This window comes from Mustelus asterias, chromosome 14, assembly GCF_964213995.1.
Source record: "Mustelus asterias chromosome 14, sMusAst1.hap1.1, whole genome shotgun sequence".
Taxonomy (NCBI): domain Eukaryota; kingdom Metazoa; phylum Chordata; class Chondrichthyes; order Carcharhiniformes; family Triakidae; genus Mustelus; species Mustelus asterias.
In genome coordinates this window covers 81445404-81469158 of record NC_135814.1, presented here as the reverse complement: position 1 = coordinate 81469158, position 23755 = coordinate 81445404, and the positions used below count along the sequence as shown (strand labels likewise).

The 23755-nt window shown below is 45.0% G+C and overlaps 1 protein-coding gene across 1 annotated transcript in view; it reads left to right on the top strand.

Annotated features, from left to right (window-relative positions):
- Positions 1–23755, top strand: part of unc80 (unc-80 homolog (C. elegans)) — a 505340-nt gene that overhangs the window by 272182 nt on the left and 209403 nt on the right. Inside the window, exon 34 of the mRNA XM_078227718.1 lies at positions 10990–11176. Within this exon, the coding sequence (XP_078083844.1) occupies positions 10990–11176 (187 nt within the window). The remainder of the gene's footprint in view (positions 1–10989; positions 11177–23755) is intronic.

The following is a 23755-nucleotide window of genomic DNA, read 5'->3' as shown; positions in this document are numbered from 1 at the left end:
TGTTATTCTCCCACAGGATGGGGTCAGGTGGATGAACTGCCTGTCCTAGCCCTGATGTGGAGATGCCGGCGTTGGACTGGGATAAACACAGTAAGAAGTCTCACAACACCAGATTAAAGTCCAACAGGTTTATTTGATAGCAAAAGTCACTAGCTTTCGGAGCGCTGCTCCTTCATCAGGTAAGTGGATGGTGAAGGAGCAGCGCTTCAAAAGCTAGTGGCTTTTGCTACCAAATAAACCTGTTGGACTTTAACCTGGTGTTGTGAGACTTCTTCCTGTGTTCTAACCCTGGCAGACCTGAAGATCACTCCTGGCATGGTGGTTTCAGACAGTGGTCTACAAAAAAATAAGTGAAACCACTTATTCCCTTTGAAGAAACCACAGCTGTCAATCAGGCTTAGAGTATTTGTAAATATTGTGGTTAAGAACAATAGAGGTATTTGAGATGCTTTCAAATGTGAAGGGACTGGAGGTTGAGTAGAAATCCATTGAGCTGTCAATCAAAGCATATTTCAAAGCACTGTACTATGAATTTTAATGAGTTACAATGTTTTCAATGGTTTCAGCTCTCTAAGAAGTCTCAGCTTCAAATAGAAGCTGCATGAATGTATTGGGGCTGAGTGAACAGCTGTGGTGAATGGAACCCCCCCCCCCCACCCCCCCCCCCCCAGTGAAATTGACATCTCCTCTCTATCAGAGAACTTCATAGGGGTCTGCTCACATCTCCAGCTTCTGACAGAGAAAGGGAAATTCCCACTGCATAATGGAGTGCTGCTGTGATTTAAAAGTCTACCAGCCATCCAGGGGGCATGGAGATTAAAGTGATCTGGCCACTTCAAATTTTCACAGCCGACAGGCAGGAATGAAGCTGTTGATCACAGTCTGCCAGAAATCACATGCCAGGGGTGATCTTCAGATCTGTCAGGGCAGACGGGGCGGTCCAGGCACAAGACCCCCATTCCAGGGGTGAGTGACAAAGTCAACCCGTTGCCCCAGCCTGAGCCCATCCAATCCCTAAGACCCTTTGGGGACCCTCCCTCTGCAGACTGGCAGTGACAGAGGGGCAAATGGCCACTGGACCTACCTCCTTGAGCTCACGGCCGAAGGTGCCAGGCCAAGGTTTCAGTGCTAGGGTACCAGGAAGCAGTGCACTGTTGGCACTAGCAAGGCATGTGGCCTGAAGGGGCATTCAGTGGCAGTCCGAGGGAGTAGTGGGGCTGATGAGGAGGGGCGGGTTGTGTCACTTTCATGCCCCACTTAAACACTGGCTGATGATTCCAGTGCGCCCCTCTCAAACCTATGCCAAGGAGAGGTACAACACTGCTCACAGCTCCACATACTCCCCTATAGAGCAAACCATAGTGCTTCTGAAGATGTGCTACAGATACCTGGACCACTCAGGTGGCTTTCTGCAATACACACTGGAGAGGGTTCATTACATGATCACACTGAACTGTGTCCTTCACAATCTGGCTATGCAAAGAGGTGAGCCCTTTCCAGAGGGTGAATGGAGGGGAGGATGAAAGCTCATCGGACAATGAAGATGTGAAGGTCCAGGAAGCCCAAGGGACTGCTGAGGGACAGTAGGAGCACACTGAAAATGTGGGAGACGGCCTAATTGCTGACTGGTTCCAGGAAGTATAAAATTAAGTGAGGTTATCTGGACTCATCTCCCCTCACCCTCGAAGCCATTCGCTGTCATCTCAGGGGAAAGCCGAACCATCGCTGAGAGAACGAGTCCTGCATTCACACTTGTGTGTTCTGACCTCTGCACTCACAAAGACAGGATCTCAGCTTTGGTCAATGGTGACCTGCTAGCACATTCACTTCAAGTCCACTGAGGAACAACAGCAATATGAGACAAGACTTAAGGCATTCAGTGCCATCTAATGATGAAAACACTGTCACAAATGAGATGTGGACCAACCAAGGGCTCTCATCCTAAAGTATGTCTTGGTTTCAGACACTAAAATTGAGGAGACCCAGATGCTGCTCGACTTTTACTGCTGATGATCTGCCCTCAACCATTGCTGTCTCTTGAGGAATAAGGGTTCAAAACTTCCCCGTCATACACTTCTAATAAATATTAGGCAGCCTGCCACATCTTGATTCCTGTGATAACATTGGCAGATGTCCTCTGGTGACCTGAGGTCTGGAGGGCCTCAGCCTTATGGAGGTCTTAGGGACAGAAGTACCCTCGACAGCATGCACTGCTAGAGTGGGTGAGGTTACAGGCAGAGGGGACTTTTGAGTGGCTGCACAGCCTTGGAGTATCCTGAATGGAAGCTCCCGGGATGTCTGACTGATGCTCATCCAGCCTGACCTCTGCAGGAATTGGGCACCTGGAGGGAGGTTAGAGTGCCTCATCCCCATGTCACGTACATCATGGACGCCTGCCAAGTTCATCATAGGCATCAGGACATACTGTCAGCAGGTTGGCTCCACTTCTGGTACAGATGTCAGGGTGCACCAAGGCATAGTAGTAGGGTTAAAAAAGTTAAAAACTGTTGATGTCACTTCTGGTTCATGGGTGTGCTATCATTGTAAATTAATTGCACTTATTGAAACTCATTAGATGGGTGTGTGGCTAAGAAGTGCAGGGCCGAATGCACATCCGGCAAGACCTACTGTATTAAAGTTTCCATGCTACCAATGAGAGTGCATGCTACCAATGTTCCCATATTGGCCTCGAGGCAGTCGCATGTCAGAGCCATGTACGGAATTTTATGAACTCACTGGGCGAGGCTGATAAAGTCCCCACCCAAGGCTTTGGCGACCAAATAGAGGTGTATAAAATTATGAAGGGCATACGTAGAGTGAACAGTGGGAACCTTTTTCCCAGGTCGGAGGTGGCGAACACAAGGGGTCACGGGTTCAAGGTCAGGGGGGCAAGGTTCAACACAGATGTCAGGGGGGCGTATTTTACACAGAGAGTGGTGGGGGCCTGGAATGCACTGCCAAGCAAGGTGATTGAGGCGGACAAGCTGGGATCATTTAAGACTTATCTAGATAGCCACATGAACAGACTGGGAATAGAGGGATACAAAAGAATGGTCGAGTGGGCACATGAGCGGCGCAGGCTTGGAGGGCCTGTTCATGTGCTGTATTGTTCTTTGTTCTTTGTACCCACCTCCACTACTACCTCTGGCAGCTTGTTCCAGACACTCACCACCCTCTGTGTCAAAAAATTGCCCCTCTGGACACTTTTGTATCTCTCCCCTCTCACCTTAAACCTATGCCCTCTAGTTTTAGATTCCCTACCTTTGGGAAAAGATATTGACTATCTAGCTGATCTATGCCCCTCATTATTTTATAGACCTCTAGAAGATCACCCCTCAGGCTTCTGCGCTTCAGAGAAAAAAGTCCCAGTCTATCCAGTCTCTTATTATAACTCGACCTATCAAGTTCCAGTAGCATCCTAATAAATCTTTTCTGCACTCTTACTAGTTTAATAATACCCTTTCTATAATAGGGTGGCCAGAACTGTACACAGTATTCCAAGTGTGGCCTTACCAATGTCTTGTACAACTTCAACAAGATGTCCCAGCTCCTGTATTCAATGTCCTGACCAATGAAACCAAGCATGCTGAATGCCTTCTTCACCACTCTGTCCACCTGTGACTCCACTTTCAAGAAGCTATGAACATGTACCCCTAGATCTCTTTGTTCTGTAACTCTCCCCAACACCCTACCATTAACTGAGTAAGTCCTGCCCTGGTTCAATCTACCAAAATGCATCACCTCGCATTTATCGAAGAGGTCATTATGATGCGATTAGGCAAGAATTAGGGGGCATAAGATGGGAACAGAAACTGTCAGGGAAAGGCACTAATGAAAAGTGGAACTTTTTCAAGGAACAAATACTGGGTGTCCTTGACAGGTATGTCCCGGTCAGGCAGGGAGGAAATGGCCGAGTGAGGGAACCATGGTTCACAAAAGAGGTGGAATGTCTTGTGAAAAGGAAGAGGGAAGCTTATGTAGGGATGAGGAAACAAGGTTCAGATGGCTCGATTGAGGGTTACAAGTTAGCAAGGAACGAGCTGAAAAAGGGGCTTAGGAGAGCTAGGAGGGGACATGAGAAGTCCTTGACGGGTTGGATCAAGGAAAATCCCAAGGCTTTTTACTCTTATGTGAGGAATAAAAGAATGACCAGGGTGAGGTTAGGGCCGGTCAAGGACAGTAGTGGGAACTTGTGTATGGAGTCAGTAGAGATAGGCGAGGTGATGAATGAATACTTTTCTTCAATGTTCACCAAGGAGAGGGGCCATGTTTTTGAGGAAGAGAAGGTGTTACAGGCTAATAGGCTGGAGGAAATAGATGTTCGGAGGGAGGATGTACTGGCAGTTTTGAATAAACTGAAGGTCGATAAGTCCCCTGGGTCTGATGAAATATTTCCTAGGATTCTTTGGGAGGCAAGGGATGAGATTGCAGAGCCTTTGGCTTTGATCTTTGGGTCCTCACTGTCCACGGGGATGGTGCCAGAGGACTGGAGAGTGGCGAATGTTGTTCCTCTGTTTAAGAAAGGGAATAGAAATGACCCTGGTAATTATAGACCGGTTAGTCTTACTTTGGTGGTTGGTAAATTGATGGAAAAGGTCCTTAGGGATGGGATTTACGACCATTTAGAAAGATGCGGATTAATCCGGGATAGTCAGCACGGATTCGTGAAGGGCAAGTCGTGCCTCACAAATTTGATTGACTTTTTTGAGGAGGTAACTAAGTGTGTTGATGAAGATAGGGCAGTTGATGTCATATACATGGATTTTAGTAAGGCGTTTGATAAGGTCCCCTATGGTCGGCTTATGATGAAAGTAAGGAGGTGTGGGATAGAGGGAAAGTTGGCCGATTGGATAGGTAACTGGCTGTCTGATCGAAGACAGAGGGTGGTGGTGGATGGAAAATTTTCGGATTGGAGGCAGGTTGCTAGCGGAGTGCCACAGGGACCAGTGCTTGGTCCTCTGCTCTTTGTGATTTTTATTAATGACTTAGAGGAGGGGGCTGAAGGGTGGATCAGTAAATTTGCTGATGACACCAAGATTGGTGGAGTAGTGGATGGGGTGGAGGGCTGTTGTAGGCTGCAAAGAGACATAGATAGGATGCAAAGCTGGGCTGAAAAATGGCAAATAGATAAATGTTGATAAATGTGAGGTGATTCATTTTGGTAGGGCAAATTTAAGTGTGGATTACAGGGTCAAAGGTAGGGTTCTGAAGAGTGTGGAGGAACAGAGAGATCTTGGGGTCCATATCCACAGATCTCTAAAGGTTGCCACTCAAGTGGATAGAGCTGTGAAGAAGGCCTATAGTGTGTTAGCTTTTATTAACAAGGGATTGGAGTTTAAGAGCCGTGGGGTTATGCTGCAACTGTACAGGACCTTGGTGAGACCACATTTGGAATATTGTGTGCAGTTCTGGTCACCTCACTATAAGAAGGATGTGGAAGCGCTGGAAAGAGTGCAGAGGAGATTTACCAGGATGCTGCCTGGTTTGGAGGGTAGTCTTATGAGGAAAGGTTGAGGGAGCTAGGGATGTTCTCTCTGGAGCGGAGGAGGCTTAATAGAGGTTTATAAAATGATGAAGGGGATAGATAGAGTGAACGTTCAAAGACTATTTCCTCGGGTGGATGGAGCTATTACAAGGGGGCATAACTATAGGGTTCATGGTGGGAGATATAGGAAGGATATCAGAGGTAGGTTCTTTACGCAGAGAGTGGTTGGGGTGTGGAATGGACTGCCTGCAGTGATAGTGGAGTCAGACACTTTAGGAACTTGGTTGAAAGAGGGACAGGACTGGCAGCTGAATATTCCGGGGTACAAGTGTTTTAGGCGAGACAGAGGAGGGGCCAAAAGAGGTGGGGGAGTAGCAGTATTAGTTGGAGAGCATATTACAGCGGTGCAGAGGGAGGACAATTCAGAGGGGTCGTGTAACGGGTCACTCTGGGTGGAGCTTAGAAACAGGAAGGGCGCAGTCACTATGTTGGGGGTATACTACAGGCCCCCCAACAGCCCAAGGGAAGTGGAAGAACGGATATGTCAGGAGATACTGGATAGGTGCAGGAAAAATAGGGTTGTTGTCGTGGGAGACTTCAATTTCCCTGGTATAGACTGGAAATCGCTGAGAGCTGGGACTCTGAATGGGGAGGAATTTGTAAAATGCGTACAGGAGGGTTCTTTGGAACAATATGTAGATAGCCCGACTAGAGAGGGGGCTATACTGGACCTAGTACTGGGGAATGAGCCCGGTCAGGTCTTCAAGGTTCGGTAGAGGAACATGTGGCAAATAGTGACCACAATTCTGTTAGCTTTAGGATAGTGATGGAAAAGGATGAGTGGTGTCCCAAGGGTAAGGTGTTGGATTGGGGGAAGGCTAACTTTAGTGGGATTAGGCAGAAATTGGCAGCTCTTGATTGGGAGAGGCTGTTTGAAAGTAAATCCACATCTGGCATGTGGGAGTCTTTTAAGGAACAGTTGTTAGAGCTGCAGGACAGGCATATGCCTGTAAAAAAGAAGGATAGGAAGGGTAGGATTCGAGAACCGTGGATAACCAAGGAAATTGAGGGACTGGTCAAAAAGAAAAGAGAGGCGTATGTTAGGTCCAGGCAGCTAAAAACGGAGGGGGCTCTGGAGGAGTACAAAGAAAGTAGGAAAGAACTCAAACCGGGAATTAGAAGGGCAAAATGGGGTCACGAAATGTCCTTGGCAGACAAGATTAAGGAGAATCCCAAGGCATTTTATTCATACGTTAGGAACAAAAGGGTTGTTAGGGAAAAAATCGGACCTCTCAGGGACAAAAGTGGGGACTTATGCTTGGAGCCCAAAGAAGTAGGGGAGATCCTAAATGAATACTTTGCGTCGGTATTCACAAAGGAGAGGGATGTGTTGACTGGGAGTGTCTCGGAGGGGAGTGTTGAACCGTTGGAGAAAATCTCCATTACAAGGGAGGAAGTGTTAGGTTTGTTAGAGAATATAAAGACTGACAAATCCCCAGGGCCTGATGGAATCTATCCCAGGCTGCTCAGGGAGACGAGAGATGAAATCGCTGGGCCTCTGACGCAAATCTTTGTCTCGTCACTGGACACAGGTGAGGTCCCAGAGGATTGGAGGATAGCTAATGTGGTCCCGTTATTTAAGAAGGGTAGGAAGGATAACCCGGGAAATTATAGGCCGGTGAGCTTGACGTCCGTGGTCAGGAAGTTGTTGGAGAGGATTCTTAGAGATAGGATGTATGCGCATTTAGAAAGGAATAAACTCATTAACGATAGTCAGCATGGTTTTGTGAGAGGGAGGTCATGCCTCACTAACCTGGTGGAGTTTTTTGAAGAAGTGACTAGAATGGTTGATGAGGGAAGGGCCGTGGATGTCGTCTATATGGACTTTAGTAAAGCGTTTGACAAAGTCCCTCATGGTAGGCTGGTGCCAAAAGGTTGGATCTCATGGGATAAAGGGGGAGGTGGCTAGATGGGTGGAGAACTGGCTTGGTCACAGAAGACAGAGGGTGGTAGTGGAAGGGTCTTTTTCCGGCTGGAGGCCTGTGACTAGTGGTGTTCCGCAGGGCTCTGTATTGGGACCTCTGCTGTTTGTGATTTATATAAACGATCTGGAAGAAGGTGTAACTGGGGTGATCAGTATGTTTGCGGACGACACAAAATTGGCAGGACTTGCAGATAGTGAGGAGCATTGTCAGAGGCTACAGAAGGATATAGATAGGCTGGAAATTTGGGCAAAGAAATGGCAGATGGAGTTCAATCCTGATAAATGCGAAGTGATGCATTTTGGTAGAAATAATGTAGGGAGGAGCTATATGATAAATGGCAGAACCATAAAGGGTGTAGATACGCAGAGGGACCTGGGTGTGCAAGTCCACAGGTCCTTGAAGGTGACGTCACAGGTGGAGAAGGTGGTGAAGAAGGCATATGGCATGCTTGCCTTTATAGGACGGGGCATAGAGTATAAAAGTTGGGGTCTGATGTTGCAGATGTATAGAACGTTGGTTCGGCCGCATTTGGAATACTGCATCCAGTTCTTGTCGCCACACTACCAGAAGGACATGGAGACTTTGGAGAGAGTGCAGAGGAGGTTTACCAGGATGTTGCCTGGTATGGAGGGGCTTAGTTATGAGCAGAGATTGGGGAAACTGGGGTTGTTCTCCCTGGAAAGACAGAGGATGAGGGGAGACTTAATAGAGGTGTATAAAATTATGAAAGGCATAGATAGGGTGAACGGTGGGAAGCTTTTCCCCAGGTCGGTGGTGACGTTCACGAGGGGTCATAGGTTCAAGGTGAAGGGGGGGAGGTTTAACACAGATATCAGAAGGACATATTTTACACAGAGGGTGGTGGGGGCCTGGAATGCGCTGCCAGGCAAGGTGGTGGAGGCGGACACACTGGGAACGTTTAAGACTTATCTCGATCGCCACATGAACGGAGTGGGAATGGAGGGATTCAAAAGAATGGTCTAGTTTGGACCAGGGAGCGGCACGGGCTTGGAGGGCCGAAGGGCCTGTTCCTGTGCTGTATTGTTCTTTGTTCTTTGAACATTTAAGCGGTTATTGGATAGGCACATGGAGCACACCAGGATGATAGGTTGATCTTGGTTTCAGATAAAGCTCGGCACAACATCGTGGGCCGAAGGGCCTGTTCTGTGCTGTACTGTTCTATGTAAACTCCATCTGCCATTCATCAGCCCACTGGCCCAATTGATGAAGATCCCGTTGCAATCGGAGATCACTTTCTTCACTGTCTACTATGCCACCAATCTTCGTGTCATCTGCAAACTTACTAACCATGCCTCCTATATTCTCCTCCAAATCTTTAATATAAATGACAAATAACAGTGGACCCAGCACTGATCCCTGAGGCACACCGCTGGTTACAGGCCTCCAGTTTGAAAAACAATTCTCTACCACCAACGTCTGGCTGCTGTCATCAAGCCAATTTTGTATCCATTTAGCTACCTCACCCTGGATCCCGTGAGATTTAACCTTATGCAACAAGCTACCATGCGGTACCTTGTCAAAGGCCTTGCTAAAGTCCATGTAGACAACATCAACTGCACTGCCCTCATGTACCTTCTTGGTTACCCCTTCAAAAAACTCAATCAAATTTGTGAGACATGATTTTCCATTCACAAAGCCATGCTGACAGTCCCTAATCAGTCCTTGCGTCTCTAAATGCCTGTAGATCCTGTCTCTCAAAATACCTTCCAACAACTCATCCACCACAGATGTGAGGCTCACTGGCCTGTAGTTCCCAGCTTTTTCCCTGCAGCCCTTTTTAAACAAAGACACAACATTTGCCACCCTCCAATCTTCAGGCACCTTATCTGTGACTATCGACTCCTAGGGTTAAATTACCCGGAGAGATTAAACACGTTAAGGTTGTCTTTCCTGGAATTTCGAAAGTTCAGGAATGATTTGATTGAAGTTTCTAAGATATTAAGCTGAATAACTGAGGTAGATGTAGGGAAATTCAAGTGCTCTAGATGTTTGGAGCTCTCTTCTGCAAACAGCAATTATTAATTTCAATCTCGGACTGATGGATTTTTATTATCCAAAGGTATTAAGAGGTATGAGACAAAGGCAGGTATATGGAGTTATGCACTTTTACATATATCAATGGATGTACTGTTAGATAAAGTTGTTATGGAAACTTTTTTTGCTGGTGGCTTTTATTTTGGGATGTTGGCCAAGAGGACATTGTGATCATACATGACAGATGGATTGAAAGGTGCGAAATTGTAATATGGTCATGCAAATGAGATGAAGTCTTCGGGAAACTGGTCACATTTTGATAGCTCATCTGTAGCAAGGGTTTGCCAGATGCCTCCTCTCTGCTTTTTCTTCCACCTCCTCATACTGAGTTTGCCTCTAAATATCTGGTGGCTATGGCTGAACCCTCATGATAGAGATGTTGTTGAGGACACAACAGGTCATCACAAAATTGGACACCCCTGCCCCGAAGCAATCTAGCTGTGGAACCATTGTTTCAGGATACCAGTAGTTTGCTCCACGCCATTCCTGGTGACATCATGGTTTAGGCTCGCTGTCCATGCATGATCGGGTGGCAGATAGGAGCCATAGGCCCGGTATCCTTTGTCACCAAATAGCCAGCCTTTGATTTGATTGCATGCAATACAGACAAAGCATACCATTAATAGAGAAGGAAACGAGAGAGTGCAGAATGTAGTGTCACCCAGTACCCAATAACCCAGTATGCCACTACAGTAACTGACTTCATTAGTAAATATGTAGAAGACTGGGTGCCAACTGTGTATTTCCCAACTGGAAACCATGGATGAACAAGGATATCCACTGCTTGCTTTAGTCCAGATCTGAGGCGTTCAAGTCAGGCATCCTGACCTATACAAGAAAGCCAGATATGATCTAAAGAGATCTAAGGAGATCCAAGGAGATCCATCAAAGATGCCAGAAGACAGTACCGGACCAAGCTGGAGTCCCAGGCTAGCCACACAGACCCCCTCCGACTATGTCTGCAAGACATAACAGGCTACAAGATGAAAGCATGTAAAATTGCCAGCCCCTGGGTTATTCTGGTGGTCCAGAAACAACAGCTGACTATATACAGCATCTGTGTATTCACATAAGCCCCTCTGTGTGAGAACAATATAACCTTATTATAAAGAGAAGCTGCAAAATGACAAGATCAGGTGGATCTTAATCGGCGGTGAACCTGTCTCTGACCACTCCAGGGAAAATCATAACAAGTAACTGTTACTCACTTGTGACCCCTATTTGAACCTAACCGCAGGGTTCAGAAGTTTGCAGGGAAAAATCTGCTCAAAGTGTGTTAGAGTTTTAAAGTAAGGGAATGTGGCAGCTTGTCCAATCCTGTTTTCACCTTGTTTTTGAAATAAAATGACAACAAAATCTTTGATTAGGTGTTTTTGTAACATTTAACATAATTGATATGCTCCAAAATTGGATTATATGAAATTAGATTTCATTTTAATTATTTTAACAAACTATCTGTTACAGAAATCTTTTTCAGCCCGTGCAGTTTCCCGGTCACACCAACGAGCTGAGCATATTTTAAAGAACTTACAGCAGGAAGAGGAGAAGAAGCGACTTGGTAGAGAAGCCAGCTTGATCACAGCCATTCCTGTCACACAAGAGGCCTGCTATGAACCTTCCAATACTCCACCACCTGAACTAGAGGAGGAAGGTATTTATTTGTAAAAAAAGTATTTGAACGGTTCCTCAGCAATGTTTTACAAAATACATTTAAAAATTCTATACTGTTGAAGATATTTGTTAGGCCTTTGTGGTGGACCTCAGTTGTGCCTTTGTCCTATATGGACCACCGTTGTGTGTGTTTGTCATACCTGGACACATCCCCTTCCAGTTTGGTTCCTCCCCTCAGCACCTAGTATAAAGGTGGCTGTCTCCTCCCCCTTGTTCAGTCCAGGTCGGTTACTTGTTGGGATCTGCTCCTGATTCTGTTGTGAATAAAAGCCTACACTTATATTGGCATATCGGTAGTCTTTCGCCTTATTGATAGCGCATCAGCCTTGCCTCAAATACTGAGTCCAATTTTACCCCCCCTGAGCTGATGGATTATGTAGTGGCCTGGAAAAGATTAATTAGATTTCCCCTCGCTTCGTGAACCTTATTTATGGGATTTTTTACTTTAGGATAGCGTAGATTGTAGATGAGATTGTAAAATAATGAAGACATTAGATTCTGTCCATGTGGATAAACAGTACGATGCTTCAGCCTGGTTAGGCTGCACCCAGAGCACTGCATAGTGCTGAAACTACACTTTAGAAGGAAATATTGGCCTTGGAGGGAGCGCAATGTAGATTTACTAGAATGATGCCTGGGCTCCAAGGGTTAAGCTATGAGGAGAGGTGAAACAAACTAGGCTTGTATTCCCTGGAATTAAGACAGCTAAGAATTATCTCTTGAAGTAAGGCAGGAGGTTGAGTTGACTAATGAGCCTAGATTTAGAAGTACCAGTGAAGGCAAAAGAGATCAGATAAGAAACTGGGAAAAGGAAGTGAAGGAAGGCTTGAATGTTGGCAGTGAACAAGGAAATGGTCACCTCCCAAAGGACAAGAAAGAGATAAGGGCAGGGTTAAATTATATGTAAGTAAATGCACTGAGTATAGTGAACAAAATTGGAGAATCTGAAGCAGAAATTGCTCTAGGGGGATTTGACATAGTAACATTGACAGAAACATGACTCAAGCCAGAATGGGACTGAACATTTAACATCCCAAGTTATAAGGTTTTTAGGAGAAATAGGATGGGGGAAAAAGGGATGAGGTGTACCAGTCTTGGTCAAAGATAGTATCATAGCCCTTGAACGAGATGCAGTTCATGAATTAGAATCTATATGGTTGGAGATAAGAAACCGGAAGGGAGTAGTGACCTTGTTTGATATTTATAAGAAATCTCCAAATACTGTGGAGAAAGTGGAAGGGAGTATTTGTAGGTAGATTATGGAAACCTGCAGGACAAGTAGGTTTCTGACGGTTGGGATTTCAATAATCCTAAGGTAGACTGGGAAAAGAGTAGAGTGTGGGAAATTCTTGCAGTGTCTTGGAGAAATTATTACAGTGTGTATAGGAGAAGTTTCTGGAACAATACATTTCCAGTCCTACCAGGGAGGAAGCTGTGCTGGACCTGGTCCTAGGAAATGAGAGAGGATAGGTGAAGAATGTCAGAGTGGGGGAGCAGTTGGGAAATAGCGATCATAATATAATTAGGTTCAATATTAAGTTGTAAAAGGATCAAAATCAGTCGCGGATTAAGATTCCAGACTGGAAAAGGGCAAATTTTATGGGCCTAAAACTTAAAGTAGAGCAGGTTGATTGGAAATGCATTTTGGTGGATAAAACAGTTGATGAAAAATGGGTGATTTTCAAAGGAGAGATGAGTAGGATACAAGCTAGGTACATACCTACGAGAAATAAATCCTAGGTATTTAAATCTAGAGTACCATGGTTGACTAAGGGTATTGATGAGAAAATAAGGAAGGAAAAAAGAGGATATTCTGTTTCCACTAGGTGGTATGTCAGTGACTAGGGGTCACAATTTCAAGATGGTTAGCAAGGGAGCTAGGAGTGATACAAGGAGAAGCTTCTTTACTCAGCGAGTTGTTGGGATTTGGAATGTACTGCCTGGAAAGTGCTGGAGGCGGATTCCATAGGGGGTTTCAAAAGAGAGCTGTATACATATTTGAAAGTGATGAATTTAGAGGGCCATGGAGAAAGGGCTGGAGAATGGGATGAGCTGGTAGCTCTTTCAGGAGCTGGTGCAGACACAATGGACTGAATGGTCTCCTTTTGTGCTCTAAAATTCTATGATTCTATGATTCTTGGGAACAAAAAGGGTAGATTGGTAGAAACTATTGTAATAGTTGGGGAACTTGGGGACATAAAAATATTGGAGCTGAGAATGATAAATCTTTGTTAGCCAAAGGTATTGACTGATATTGGCAAAAGCAAGCATATGGGGATGAATTTTATGTGGTATCATGGTGTCCCCTTGCTCAGCTAAAGATGTGGAGATGCCGGCGTTGGACTGGGGTAAGCACAGTAAGAAGTCTCACAACACCAGGTGACTAAAGACTCAGGAGAGAGCCCACTGACTGTTGTTTTTATTGACCCTTAAAACTATTTACAAATTTACAGAGAAGGATGTATGCTAGGAGCTATCTGCATGCTTAGATTAGCATGTGACTGTCCAACACCCAACAGTCCTGGCGGTCTTTCCTCTGTGCCTCTGCTTCTGAGGCTTCTTTTTAGATCAAAATGCTTTGTTGATTTCTTTTTTCCCCCCAGTCTTCAGCATTTTGGTTTGTCACTGCATTTCAATGATGTTCTGGGTTTTTACCCTGTTGCTGCCACTGTTATGGGGTCTTGGTTATATCTCGGTAGGTTTGATTAACTGTTTGTAGTCATACGTCAGTTAACTTTATTGATTCTTTAAACTATTTACAATATATAATAAAGGGTACATGCTGGAGCTCAATCCATGTTTAGGTCAGCACCTGGCTCTGTCCAACATCCAACTGATCCTGGGGATAGGTTATGTGCTCTCTTACATTACTGTGTGGGCAGTACTGTACTCAGTCCCACATTAACCCTATGTATGCCAGACCCTTATACTGCACCCACAATTCCCAAGGCTGCCTTACAATAATTTAACACTGGGAGCAGTGTTAATTGCTTTAAGGCAAGACTTCCGCCCCTTTCTCTGGAGGAACAATATCATTTTTTGTCATTAATTCCCATTTGAAAATAAATTTTGAGCACTGAATGCTTAAATGACTGCTGCCAACCAAATGATTACTCAGCTGTCAACTGTGAGTAAATTGGTAGCACTCTTGTCTCGGAGTCAGAAAGTTATAGTTTCATGTCGCACTCCAAGACTTGAGTGCAAAATGCAAGGCCAACGCTGAGGGAGTGCTTCTGAGGTGGACATAAAAGATCCTGTGATACTATTTTGAAGACAAGCAGGCTAGTTTTTGTCGTGGTTCCCCAGGACGACAATTTATTCACATCAATTAAAACAGAGAGTCTGAGCAGCGATCTTCCAAGCAATAGACTTTATTTCTCAGCACAAGAGATAAAGTCGGGAACGTCCGGAACACTCCAAAGAGCCCTTGGGCTTACAGTCTTTTATGTACATTTCAGCCTCATATTTCAAGATCCTCCTCTCCCTTTTACAGCCTGTCCTTGGTTGTTATCTTACCCTACAGCCCTATCTTTCTTTGGCCACCATTATTTTTAGTTGACCCTTTATCTGTTTTCTTTGCAATCGGTCGCTCCCTGTTATATCTCGTTGTCTCTTAAACCATGGTGGTTATAACTCTTGCTCTTACCTGAACTTTTCTGTTTGTACAATAATCGTGGTTTTGTAGGCTAAGGCGAATGTGTTTAGAAGAAAAGACATCCCCCCTGCTGATTTATGGTCCACTATTAAGTTGAACCACCGAGCAGTCTTCCTTGTTTTCTTAAGTGACTATTGTCTGCTTTCCTTAATTAGTGATTGCTATATTACTTCTCTAGTTTCTCCACTTTGATCATATCGACTACACTTGATTATATTAGGTCACACGAAGTTATTTTAGGTTATATACCCATTTTCACTACTTATCTAAATCTGCTTTATTATTTCACTAAAACCTATGAATCTGAATTCCATACTAAACTCATACAATATCCAGTACAATTTCCCTTACAAGTGAATCTGAATTTCATACTAAACTCATACAATATCCAGTACAATTTCCCTTACAAGTCCCCCCTTTGAGGCTATTCCCTAGCCTCATCCCAATTACCAAGCTCAAATAATCCCCTCGCTCAATCCCATTTGTATTTTATTTTAATCACTCTTTGCAGGCGATGTGGAGGAGCCGACTATTTTGGTCAGGGATCAGTGTCCCTATTCTAACTTTATCATAATTTGTCTATCCCGGTTCTGATTTTTGGGTTGCTCCTCCAGATTGCCTGCCCCTGACAGTCATCAGCCAAAAACCTTCCCACTCTTGTCTAGGGAAGGGAAAAAGACTGATTCCTGTGTACAGACTAAGTTCTCCTGGTTTCGTGCGGACTTCAGCAAGGTGCTGTTGTTTCCACAAGGTGATCTTCCACTATTGTAGTTATTTTACAGAGTGACGAGTTTCAACTTCGACCAAGGTCATTGTGAATCCACTCAGCGGGGGCGGCTCAAGGTTTTCCCATTCCTCTGTTTTTTCTCTCGAGCGTGAGCTGCTTAGCACCCGCGTCACCATCTGCCGCGCTGCCATTCTGGTAAGGAAGGATCTCAGGGCGGGTAAAAAACAACAAAATATCAATCCCAGAATGATTATTGTTGCGATTGCTACAGCTCCAGCTTTGGCAAACCACGCCCCCCATCTTCCTAATATTCTGTCCAGCCAACTCCATACCTCATGCCCAAACCCAGCATTTTCTTTCACTTCTTTCTTAAGATTTTTTAACTTATTCATGGCTTGTGTAAATGACCCTTCTGGATTAGTGTTATTAGGGATAAATGTGCAGCACTGATCCCCAAACATAACACACACTCCTCCTTTCTCTGCCAGGAGCCAATCTAACGCCTGTCGATTTTGCCACGCCATTTTGCTGGTCACATCCAACTGCTCTCCTAAGGCCTCCAGGACATCATTCGTATAATTAATAAACCTCTGCTGATTATAATAGATGTAATTGATCCACTCAGTATTCTTGCTGGGTGTGATCCAAACAAAGAGGGATTCAAACCCTGCAGCTATTTCGTTCCTAGCTTTGAACTCATTCGGGATGCCGCGGGGCTGTCCGATTGCGTCCAATTTTATCGTAGGGTCAGGGGTATATGCCCTCTTAACTTTTTGTGATTTAATTTTTCTTTCCACCGGTAGTATCACAATGCTCTGGGCAAGCATAACTCGAGCACATAGTCCCTTCCAATTCTGTGGTAATTTTGCCAATAGCCCTTTCTCCGGGCCACAAAGCCACCAGAGATCGGCCAGTTGATTTTCTTGATAGTCTAACACATAAGGAGGGGGTGCCCATCCCTCTCCTGAGAGGATCAGATAAAGAGCATCGGTTATATTCCAAATCCTTTCACACTTTCCTGTGTAATTTCCCACACTACTTCCTGTGCTACTTTCCTTCCAATAGCAATCTTGGATTTGTAAGTTGGGCTCTACACTCCATTCCTTTGGGACCGCGTCTACTGCCGTTTTTGGCCACTTTGGACATCTGTGGGTCAAGTTGTAGATGCCCTTTTTTACCCCAGCAAACAGGATGCAGTGGTATTGACACAACGGCGGCTCACCTTTACAAAGGTTAGCACATGCGGATCCGGAACAGTTTATCATCTCATACGTGTAGTTCCGATTCCCTATCATATGATACCGTATATATGTGGTATATGGACGGCAATTTTCCTTTCTCCAGCTTTGTTTCCTGGTTCTACAGTCTCCTGATCCCCATGGTATATCAGTTACTTGGGTGTTAGGTTTCTCTGATGCACATACTACACACTCTTTCCCATCACTGTTTTTCTGACCTGTATACTCAGCCCATTTCCACCATTTGTTTTTCTGCGCTTTTTCCCAAATAGTATTTGTGCTCACAAATCGTTCACGTTTTGTTCGTCTTAATACTTTATCTTCCTGATTCTGCACCCTTATGTCTTCTGTATCCCATTCTCCTTTTCTATGGGTCACGGAAGTCCCTAAGGGAAATAGTTTCCAAGTCCCAGGTGGGGAATGGGGCCCCTTCCCTGTCCTCACCTCCCTCGGCACCTTGACTAATAGGCTCAGGCTGGGCATTTGTATCATCAGCCAGCTCATGTACAGAACTACTTTCATCATCCTCTATTCTTTTTGTTCTTCCTTGGCTCTGTTCCTCCTCCCCACGATTCTCCCCGTGTATTTCTATTTCTTCCTCGCTATCACTTCTGTCCACTCTGTGTACTTCTTCAATTTCCCTTCTCTCCCCCACCCCTGGTACCGTTCTGGTACAATGGTTCAAGTGATACCACAGTGTACTGCCTTCTACTTGCAACGCCGTGGGAGACACTTTGGTGACTTCAAACGGTCCTTCTCGTCTCGGTTCATTCCAACGTCTGCGGAACTTCCTGATGTATACTCGATCTCCAGGTTTGATCTGATGTTCTGTTACCGGATTCTCCTCCTCCTTGGCTTTTTCCTGTTCAAATATAGTTCTATGTATAACAGTTAATTGTTGTATATATTCTTTTGTGCTTTGATCTAAACATTCTAGCGTAGGACCTCCTGATCCCCTGATCTTAGGTACCGGCATTACTCTTCCTGTCATCATTTCATGAGGGCTCAAATGTGTGATTCTGTTTTCCTGACTCCTGTATTGCATTAGAGCCAATGGCAGAGCATCTATCCAGTTTTTCCCTGTTTCATTGCAAATTTTGCTTATTTTAGCCTTAAGGGTCCCGTTTGCTCTCTCCACCATTCCTTGGGATTGAGGATGATATACACATCCAAACTTCTGCTTTATTCGGAGTGCCGAGAGTGTCTCTCTCAGTGCCCTTCCTATAAAAGCAGATCCATTGTCTGAACTTAATTGCATAGGTATGCCAAATCTTGGAATAATTTCTTTTGACAGGAAGTTAATCACCGTTCCAGATCCTTGATCTTTGGATGGCGTTGCTTCTATCCATCTGCTGAATCTATCAATAATCACTAGCATGTATCTTTTCCCTCTTACCACCTTTCCCATATCCACATAGTCCATGCATAGATGTTTAAATGGTCCTTCAGGAATGGGTATATGCCCTATTGGGGCAGTAATGCCCTTCCTGATATTATTCTGAGCACACACCTCACACTGACTTAGTATGTAGTCAATCGAGTTTTGCAGGTATGGTGACCAGAATCCTTCCTTCTTGATCTTTCTAGCCACTTCTCCTCTTGCACAGTGGTCCACTCCATGCGCTTCGCTAATTAGTACGGTTAGTAATGATGTGGGTGCTATGACCAATCCCTCCCCATTTCTCCATATCCTGTCCTGTTGTCCCTGTAGTGCTCCTCTATCTTTCCACATTGCCTTTTCAGCTACAGAGGTTTCCTCCTGTAACTGTGCTACATCTTCTAATGTGATATGAGGTTCGATATCCCCCGTACCTGGCCCTGGGTGCGGCCTTGCTATTTCTACTGGGGCTATCGTAGCCTCAATGCATCCTGACGCTTCTTTAGCTGCCTTGTCGGCTTTGGTGTTTCCCTGTGTGATGCTGTCTGCTCCCTTTTTATGCGCCTGACACTTAATTATGGCTAATTCCCTTGGACCCATCATGGCCCTTATTAAAGCCCTGATTTGACCTTCGTGTTGTATTGGTCCTCCTCCGCTTTTCATAAATCCCCTTTGCTTCCATATTGCCCCGAACAGATGGCAGACCCCGTGGGCATAGGCCGAATCAGTATAAATTTCCAATGCTTCCCCGTTTGCTAGCTCACATGGTCTGGTCAATGCTTTAAGCTCTGCTAATTGGGCTGAACAGGGCTGTTCACATTTCTCTGCTTCTATAACTTCAAGTGTTTCCCCTTTCTGTTCAACTATGGCATAGCCTGCGTGGTTTCCTAAGTGATCCCTGTAACATGAGCCATCTACATACAGTATCCTTTTCCCTTCTGTCACTAGTCCCTTGCTCTTAAATCTTTTCTCAGTTTCATAAATGTTTTTGCTTCTCTTAAGCATTCATGTTCTTCTCCTTCATGAGGTAATGGCATGTAATCAGCTGGATTTACTCTGTTGCACTTTATTATCGTGATATCTGGAAATGTGGTTAGCATTCGATAATGATGGATCCTAGCAGGTGTCAGCACAAATTTTCCTTGCTCAATCAATTCAGCTACCTTATGGTATACATGTATGTTTATCGGATATCCCATTGTGACCGTAGCTGCCTTTTCGTACGCCCACCAAGCTGCTGCCAGGCCTTGATAGCACGGAGGGTATCCCATCGCTACGTCATCTAGCTTGGTACTGTAATATGCTACAGCCTGCCTTCGTCTACCCTTGCAATTTTCCTGCATTAACATTGCTGTAGCAAATCCGGCTTCTCTGTTACTCACAAATAAGTCAAAGGGTTTGTCATAGGTCGGTAAAGCCAAGGCTGGTGCCTGTGCCATTTCTCTCTTTATATTCTCAAATGCGTCTGACGCATCTTTATCCCATTTTAGTTTGGCTTTTAGTTCTCCGCACCCTGCCTCCTTCATTATCTTTCGTAGTGCCTGCGTTTTTTCGGCATAGCTCTCCACCCATTCTGAACTGAATCCTGTCATTCCCAAAAATGTCATCATTTGTCCCACCGTCCGTGGTTTCGGAACCTTTAGTACTGCTTCTATTTGCTGTGAAGCTATCTCCTTCTGTCCTGCTGATATTTCTCTTCCCAAGTATTCTACCTTTTTCTGGCACAGCTGCAGCTTTTTCCTGGAAACTTTATGGCCCCCTTCTGCTAGTCTTTTCAATAGTTTTAAACTATCCTTCCTGCATTGTTCTTGTGTTCCTGTGCATAATAATAAATCATCCACATATTGTATTAGTGTTCCTTCCAACTGTATTCCTTCTAAATCTGCTCTCAACACCTGATTGAATACATGTGGGGAATGTTTAAATCCTTGGGGCATCCTATTGTATGTGTATTGTTTCCCCTCGTACGTAAATGCAAAGAGATACTGACTTTCTTGAGCTAGTGGCACACTAAAAAATGCCGAACATAGGTCTATTACAGTAAACCATCTACTTTCAGGTGGTATATTTGTCATCAAGGTATAAGGGTTTGGAACCTCTGCTGGCATATCTTCCACTACCTCATTAATTGCCCTTAGATCATGCACCAATCTCCATTTTTCTCCGTCCGCCTTTTTCACTGGTAGTAGCGGTGTATTACACCTGCTCCGGGTTTCTTTTAATACCCCTGCTTCTATCAATCCCTTAATCGTCCCTCTAATTCCTTCAATTGCTTCTGTCTTAATTGGGTACTGCGGCCTATACGGCCCCTGGCATCCTGTCTTTAATCTGACTTCAACTGGATTAGCGTTTTTGACCCTCCCTACATCCGTGTCCTGTCTGGACCACAACTCCTGCGGGAGGGAGTTCAAATCCTGCTCTAACCTCTCTCTCCACTCCAGTTCCTGTTTCTCGATTTGCACTCCTATTGTTATCTGCTTCGGTTTCCCAAGCATTTTAACATCCAAAATTATTTTCGTCATTTGTCCATTCCTGGACGTCCAAATATCTACATTGTCTGTCTGGACAAATTCTAAATCTTGTGCTCTCAACACCATTGGTCCTAGGTCTTTTGATCTGTATCCTGGATTCACTTTCAATGTGACATGTGGCTCCGCCCCAGATACAGAGAACCATTTGTTAACCCATTCATTCCTAACAATTGTGAGGGCTACTCCCTCTAGTCCGATTAAAATACTTCCTGACTTTATTTCCTGTTCTCGTCCTGCCTCCCTTTCCCATTTCTCCTGTATCTCAGGTTCCTGCCCTTCATCAAATATCATTGTACTGTGTAATTCTGTTCTTGGCCATTTGGCTTGTGGAACCCAAGTGTTTATAAGCTTTCCCCAAACTTCCCATATCTGTTTTTTAACTTGTTCCTCTATATCTCCCAACCAATATACATTAACCCCTTCCTTTCCTGGTATTTCAAGTGGATACATTCCCATCAAATCAATTCCTTGTTCAGTGCATTCTAATTTCAGTCCTAAACCTAGGATTGCATCCCTTCCCAATAGATTTAAAGGAGTTTTATCACATACTAAAATAGGTACATGGGTTGTCTTATTTCCAATGGTAACAGGCACCGGCGTCGTCATTCGAGCTAATGTTACTTTCCCCGAGAACCCCACAGTTTTTACAAACTGGTTTGACAATGGTAAGTGATCCGCATATTTCGTTTGCATGCACGTACATGTGGCGCCGGTGTCTATCATCATGGGGACCTCGATCCCTCCTACTCAAACGTTAACTATAGGTTCCTGCTCTGCAGTTTCTGTTATCTGTACGTACTGTCCTACCATTTCGGGGTTCTCTGGGCCTCCCTATGGGGAATTCTGATGGTTTACCGGCCCTTGAAACATCGGGATGCTGTTTGGCGATCCTTGGATCAGTTGTTGGCCTGTCTGCTGCTGGTTTTCTCCCTGTCTGGGGAAATTCCGCGGGCAATTCCTTTTTATGTGCCCTGCCTCCCCGCACCCCCAACACACACCTGAAGGGCCAGGCAGTGGTCCCTGTCTCGGAGTCTGATGATTAACCTGTCCCTGTCCTCTCTGATTCTGATAGGGTGACCTACCACCTCCCTGTCCTTTCCCATTTCTATTCCAGTCAGTCTGACTTTGCAGGGCGTATGGGTTTTGATAATTTAGGCCATAGGCTCCTGGGTTCATGGACAGTGGGAAGGCAGAAATGTTATAGGTTATGACGGGCTGGCCTCCATCTCCGCTCCCCCCTTTGATTAGTTCAGGTATTTTCTCTGGCTTTTGCTCCACCATCATTGGTGCTATTTTTCTGGGTGCGAGATCCTCTTTTGCCTTCAGTTTATCCTTGCTTTTGATCTCCTCCAACTGTGCCTGAAGGAGTTTACGTTGTACCTCCTTCAGCTGTTTGTCTGCATTCTTTTCATCTTTGCGATGTCTCTCTACTGCATGGGCAACATAATCCACAAACTCTCGGTAATTTTTTGAGTCCAAGCCCACCACTTCCTCCAGCCTTGTCTTAGCTGGGGCTGGCAAGCCCTCTAGGATTGCAGCCCGGAACATGGAGTTGGTCAGTGGGTCTATTAAAATGTCCCTCTCCGTGTCCCTTCTCCACCTTTTTAATTGATTCTCCACATACACAGCTGCATTCTCCTCCTCACCCAGTGGCTCTCCCTTTAGGGTTTTTACATCCATTCGATTGGGGTACATATCCCGCAGTGCCTGCCAGATGTCTTGGCGGTACTGGTCCATTAGTGTCCCATCCACCGCTGGGTCATAAGCTGCGGTCGGGATGCCAGCACGTCTCATTACTTCCGCCATTTGGTCCATTCCTAGCACCTTTGTCAGGAGAGCTTTGATGTCGCCCAGTGCCATCCTTTTTCCCACCATCCCTGCCTCCAACTGTCCAATCCACCTTCCAGCCCCATCCAAAATATTGGGTAATTCATTAATTAAATTAGGCAAATCCTGACCTGACCAAGGGATATACTGCGGTCTGCCACCCTTCAGAATCACCGGGAATACCCTTTTCCCTCTCCTATCCACATCTGGAAACTTTACAGGTGGGTGCCTTTCCCGCCTTGATTTTCTTTGCACCCCTAACACTGATTGCCTCCCTTCGTCTTCACTACTCTCTTCTGTTTCTCCTTCCATCTCTCTATATCTTGTCTCTTTTCTCTCTCCCTTTGTGCCCTTCCCTCCTTCGTCATCTGTTCTATGTCATATTCTCCCTCAAAATTCATTGTGCCTGATATAACTGGGTACAGTCCCGTGGAGCTCTGTTTCTCTAAGTATGGGGGTGGGGCTACGTTTGGATCTTCCAATTTTGCTTTTTCCTCAAGTTGTACTGGCATCTGCATTCTACCTCCCCTCCATACCCCTCTTCTCTCTTTCCCTTCTTGTTGGAATAGGGCTAATATCTCTAACTCCTTTTCTCGCTTCTCCCTTCTTTTGCTCGATTTATCCTTAATCTTATAGTTCTTTATCATTCCCTTCTGGTCCTCACACCTCTCTATGGACCATGTGCCTTCCTCCGGCCACTGTGTATTGGTCTTATTTGTTCTTTTGGCCCATTTTTTAGAGACGTGTTCTATATCTCCCCTAAGGGCTGGGAACTTATCCCCTAATATCTCCACTGGTGTCTTAACTTGGTGCGCCATTACTCGTCTTTTTGGATCACTGTCACAATTTTTGTCACTTAGTCTGTCAGAGTTAGGTATTACAGTGATTATTACTTGCTGTATTGTTTTTCCGTGCTCAGTCCCCTGTTTACCTTTCCTTTGGATTTCTTTTGCCAATATCTGTAATTCTAACCGGGGTCCTGATATCCACTTCCCCGTAGTCCCCTGTCCCGGCACTATTTTCCTCTCCCGGGCCAGAGGGTAGTAGGTTTTCACTTGCTCGTCTATGTGTATAAGAATCCTGTATCGGTCAGATCCCTTTATTAATTTCTCTAGGGTTTCCAATTTTATTTCGTCTATCCAATTCCTATCGACTACTCTTTCCCATTTTACATACGGCCACTCATTCTTTATCTCCTCTAAG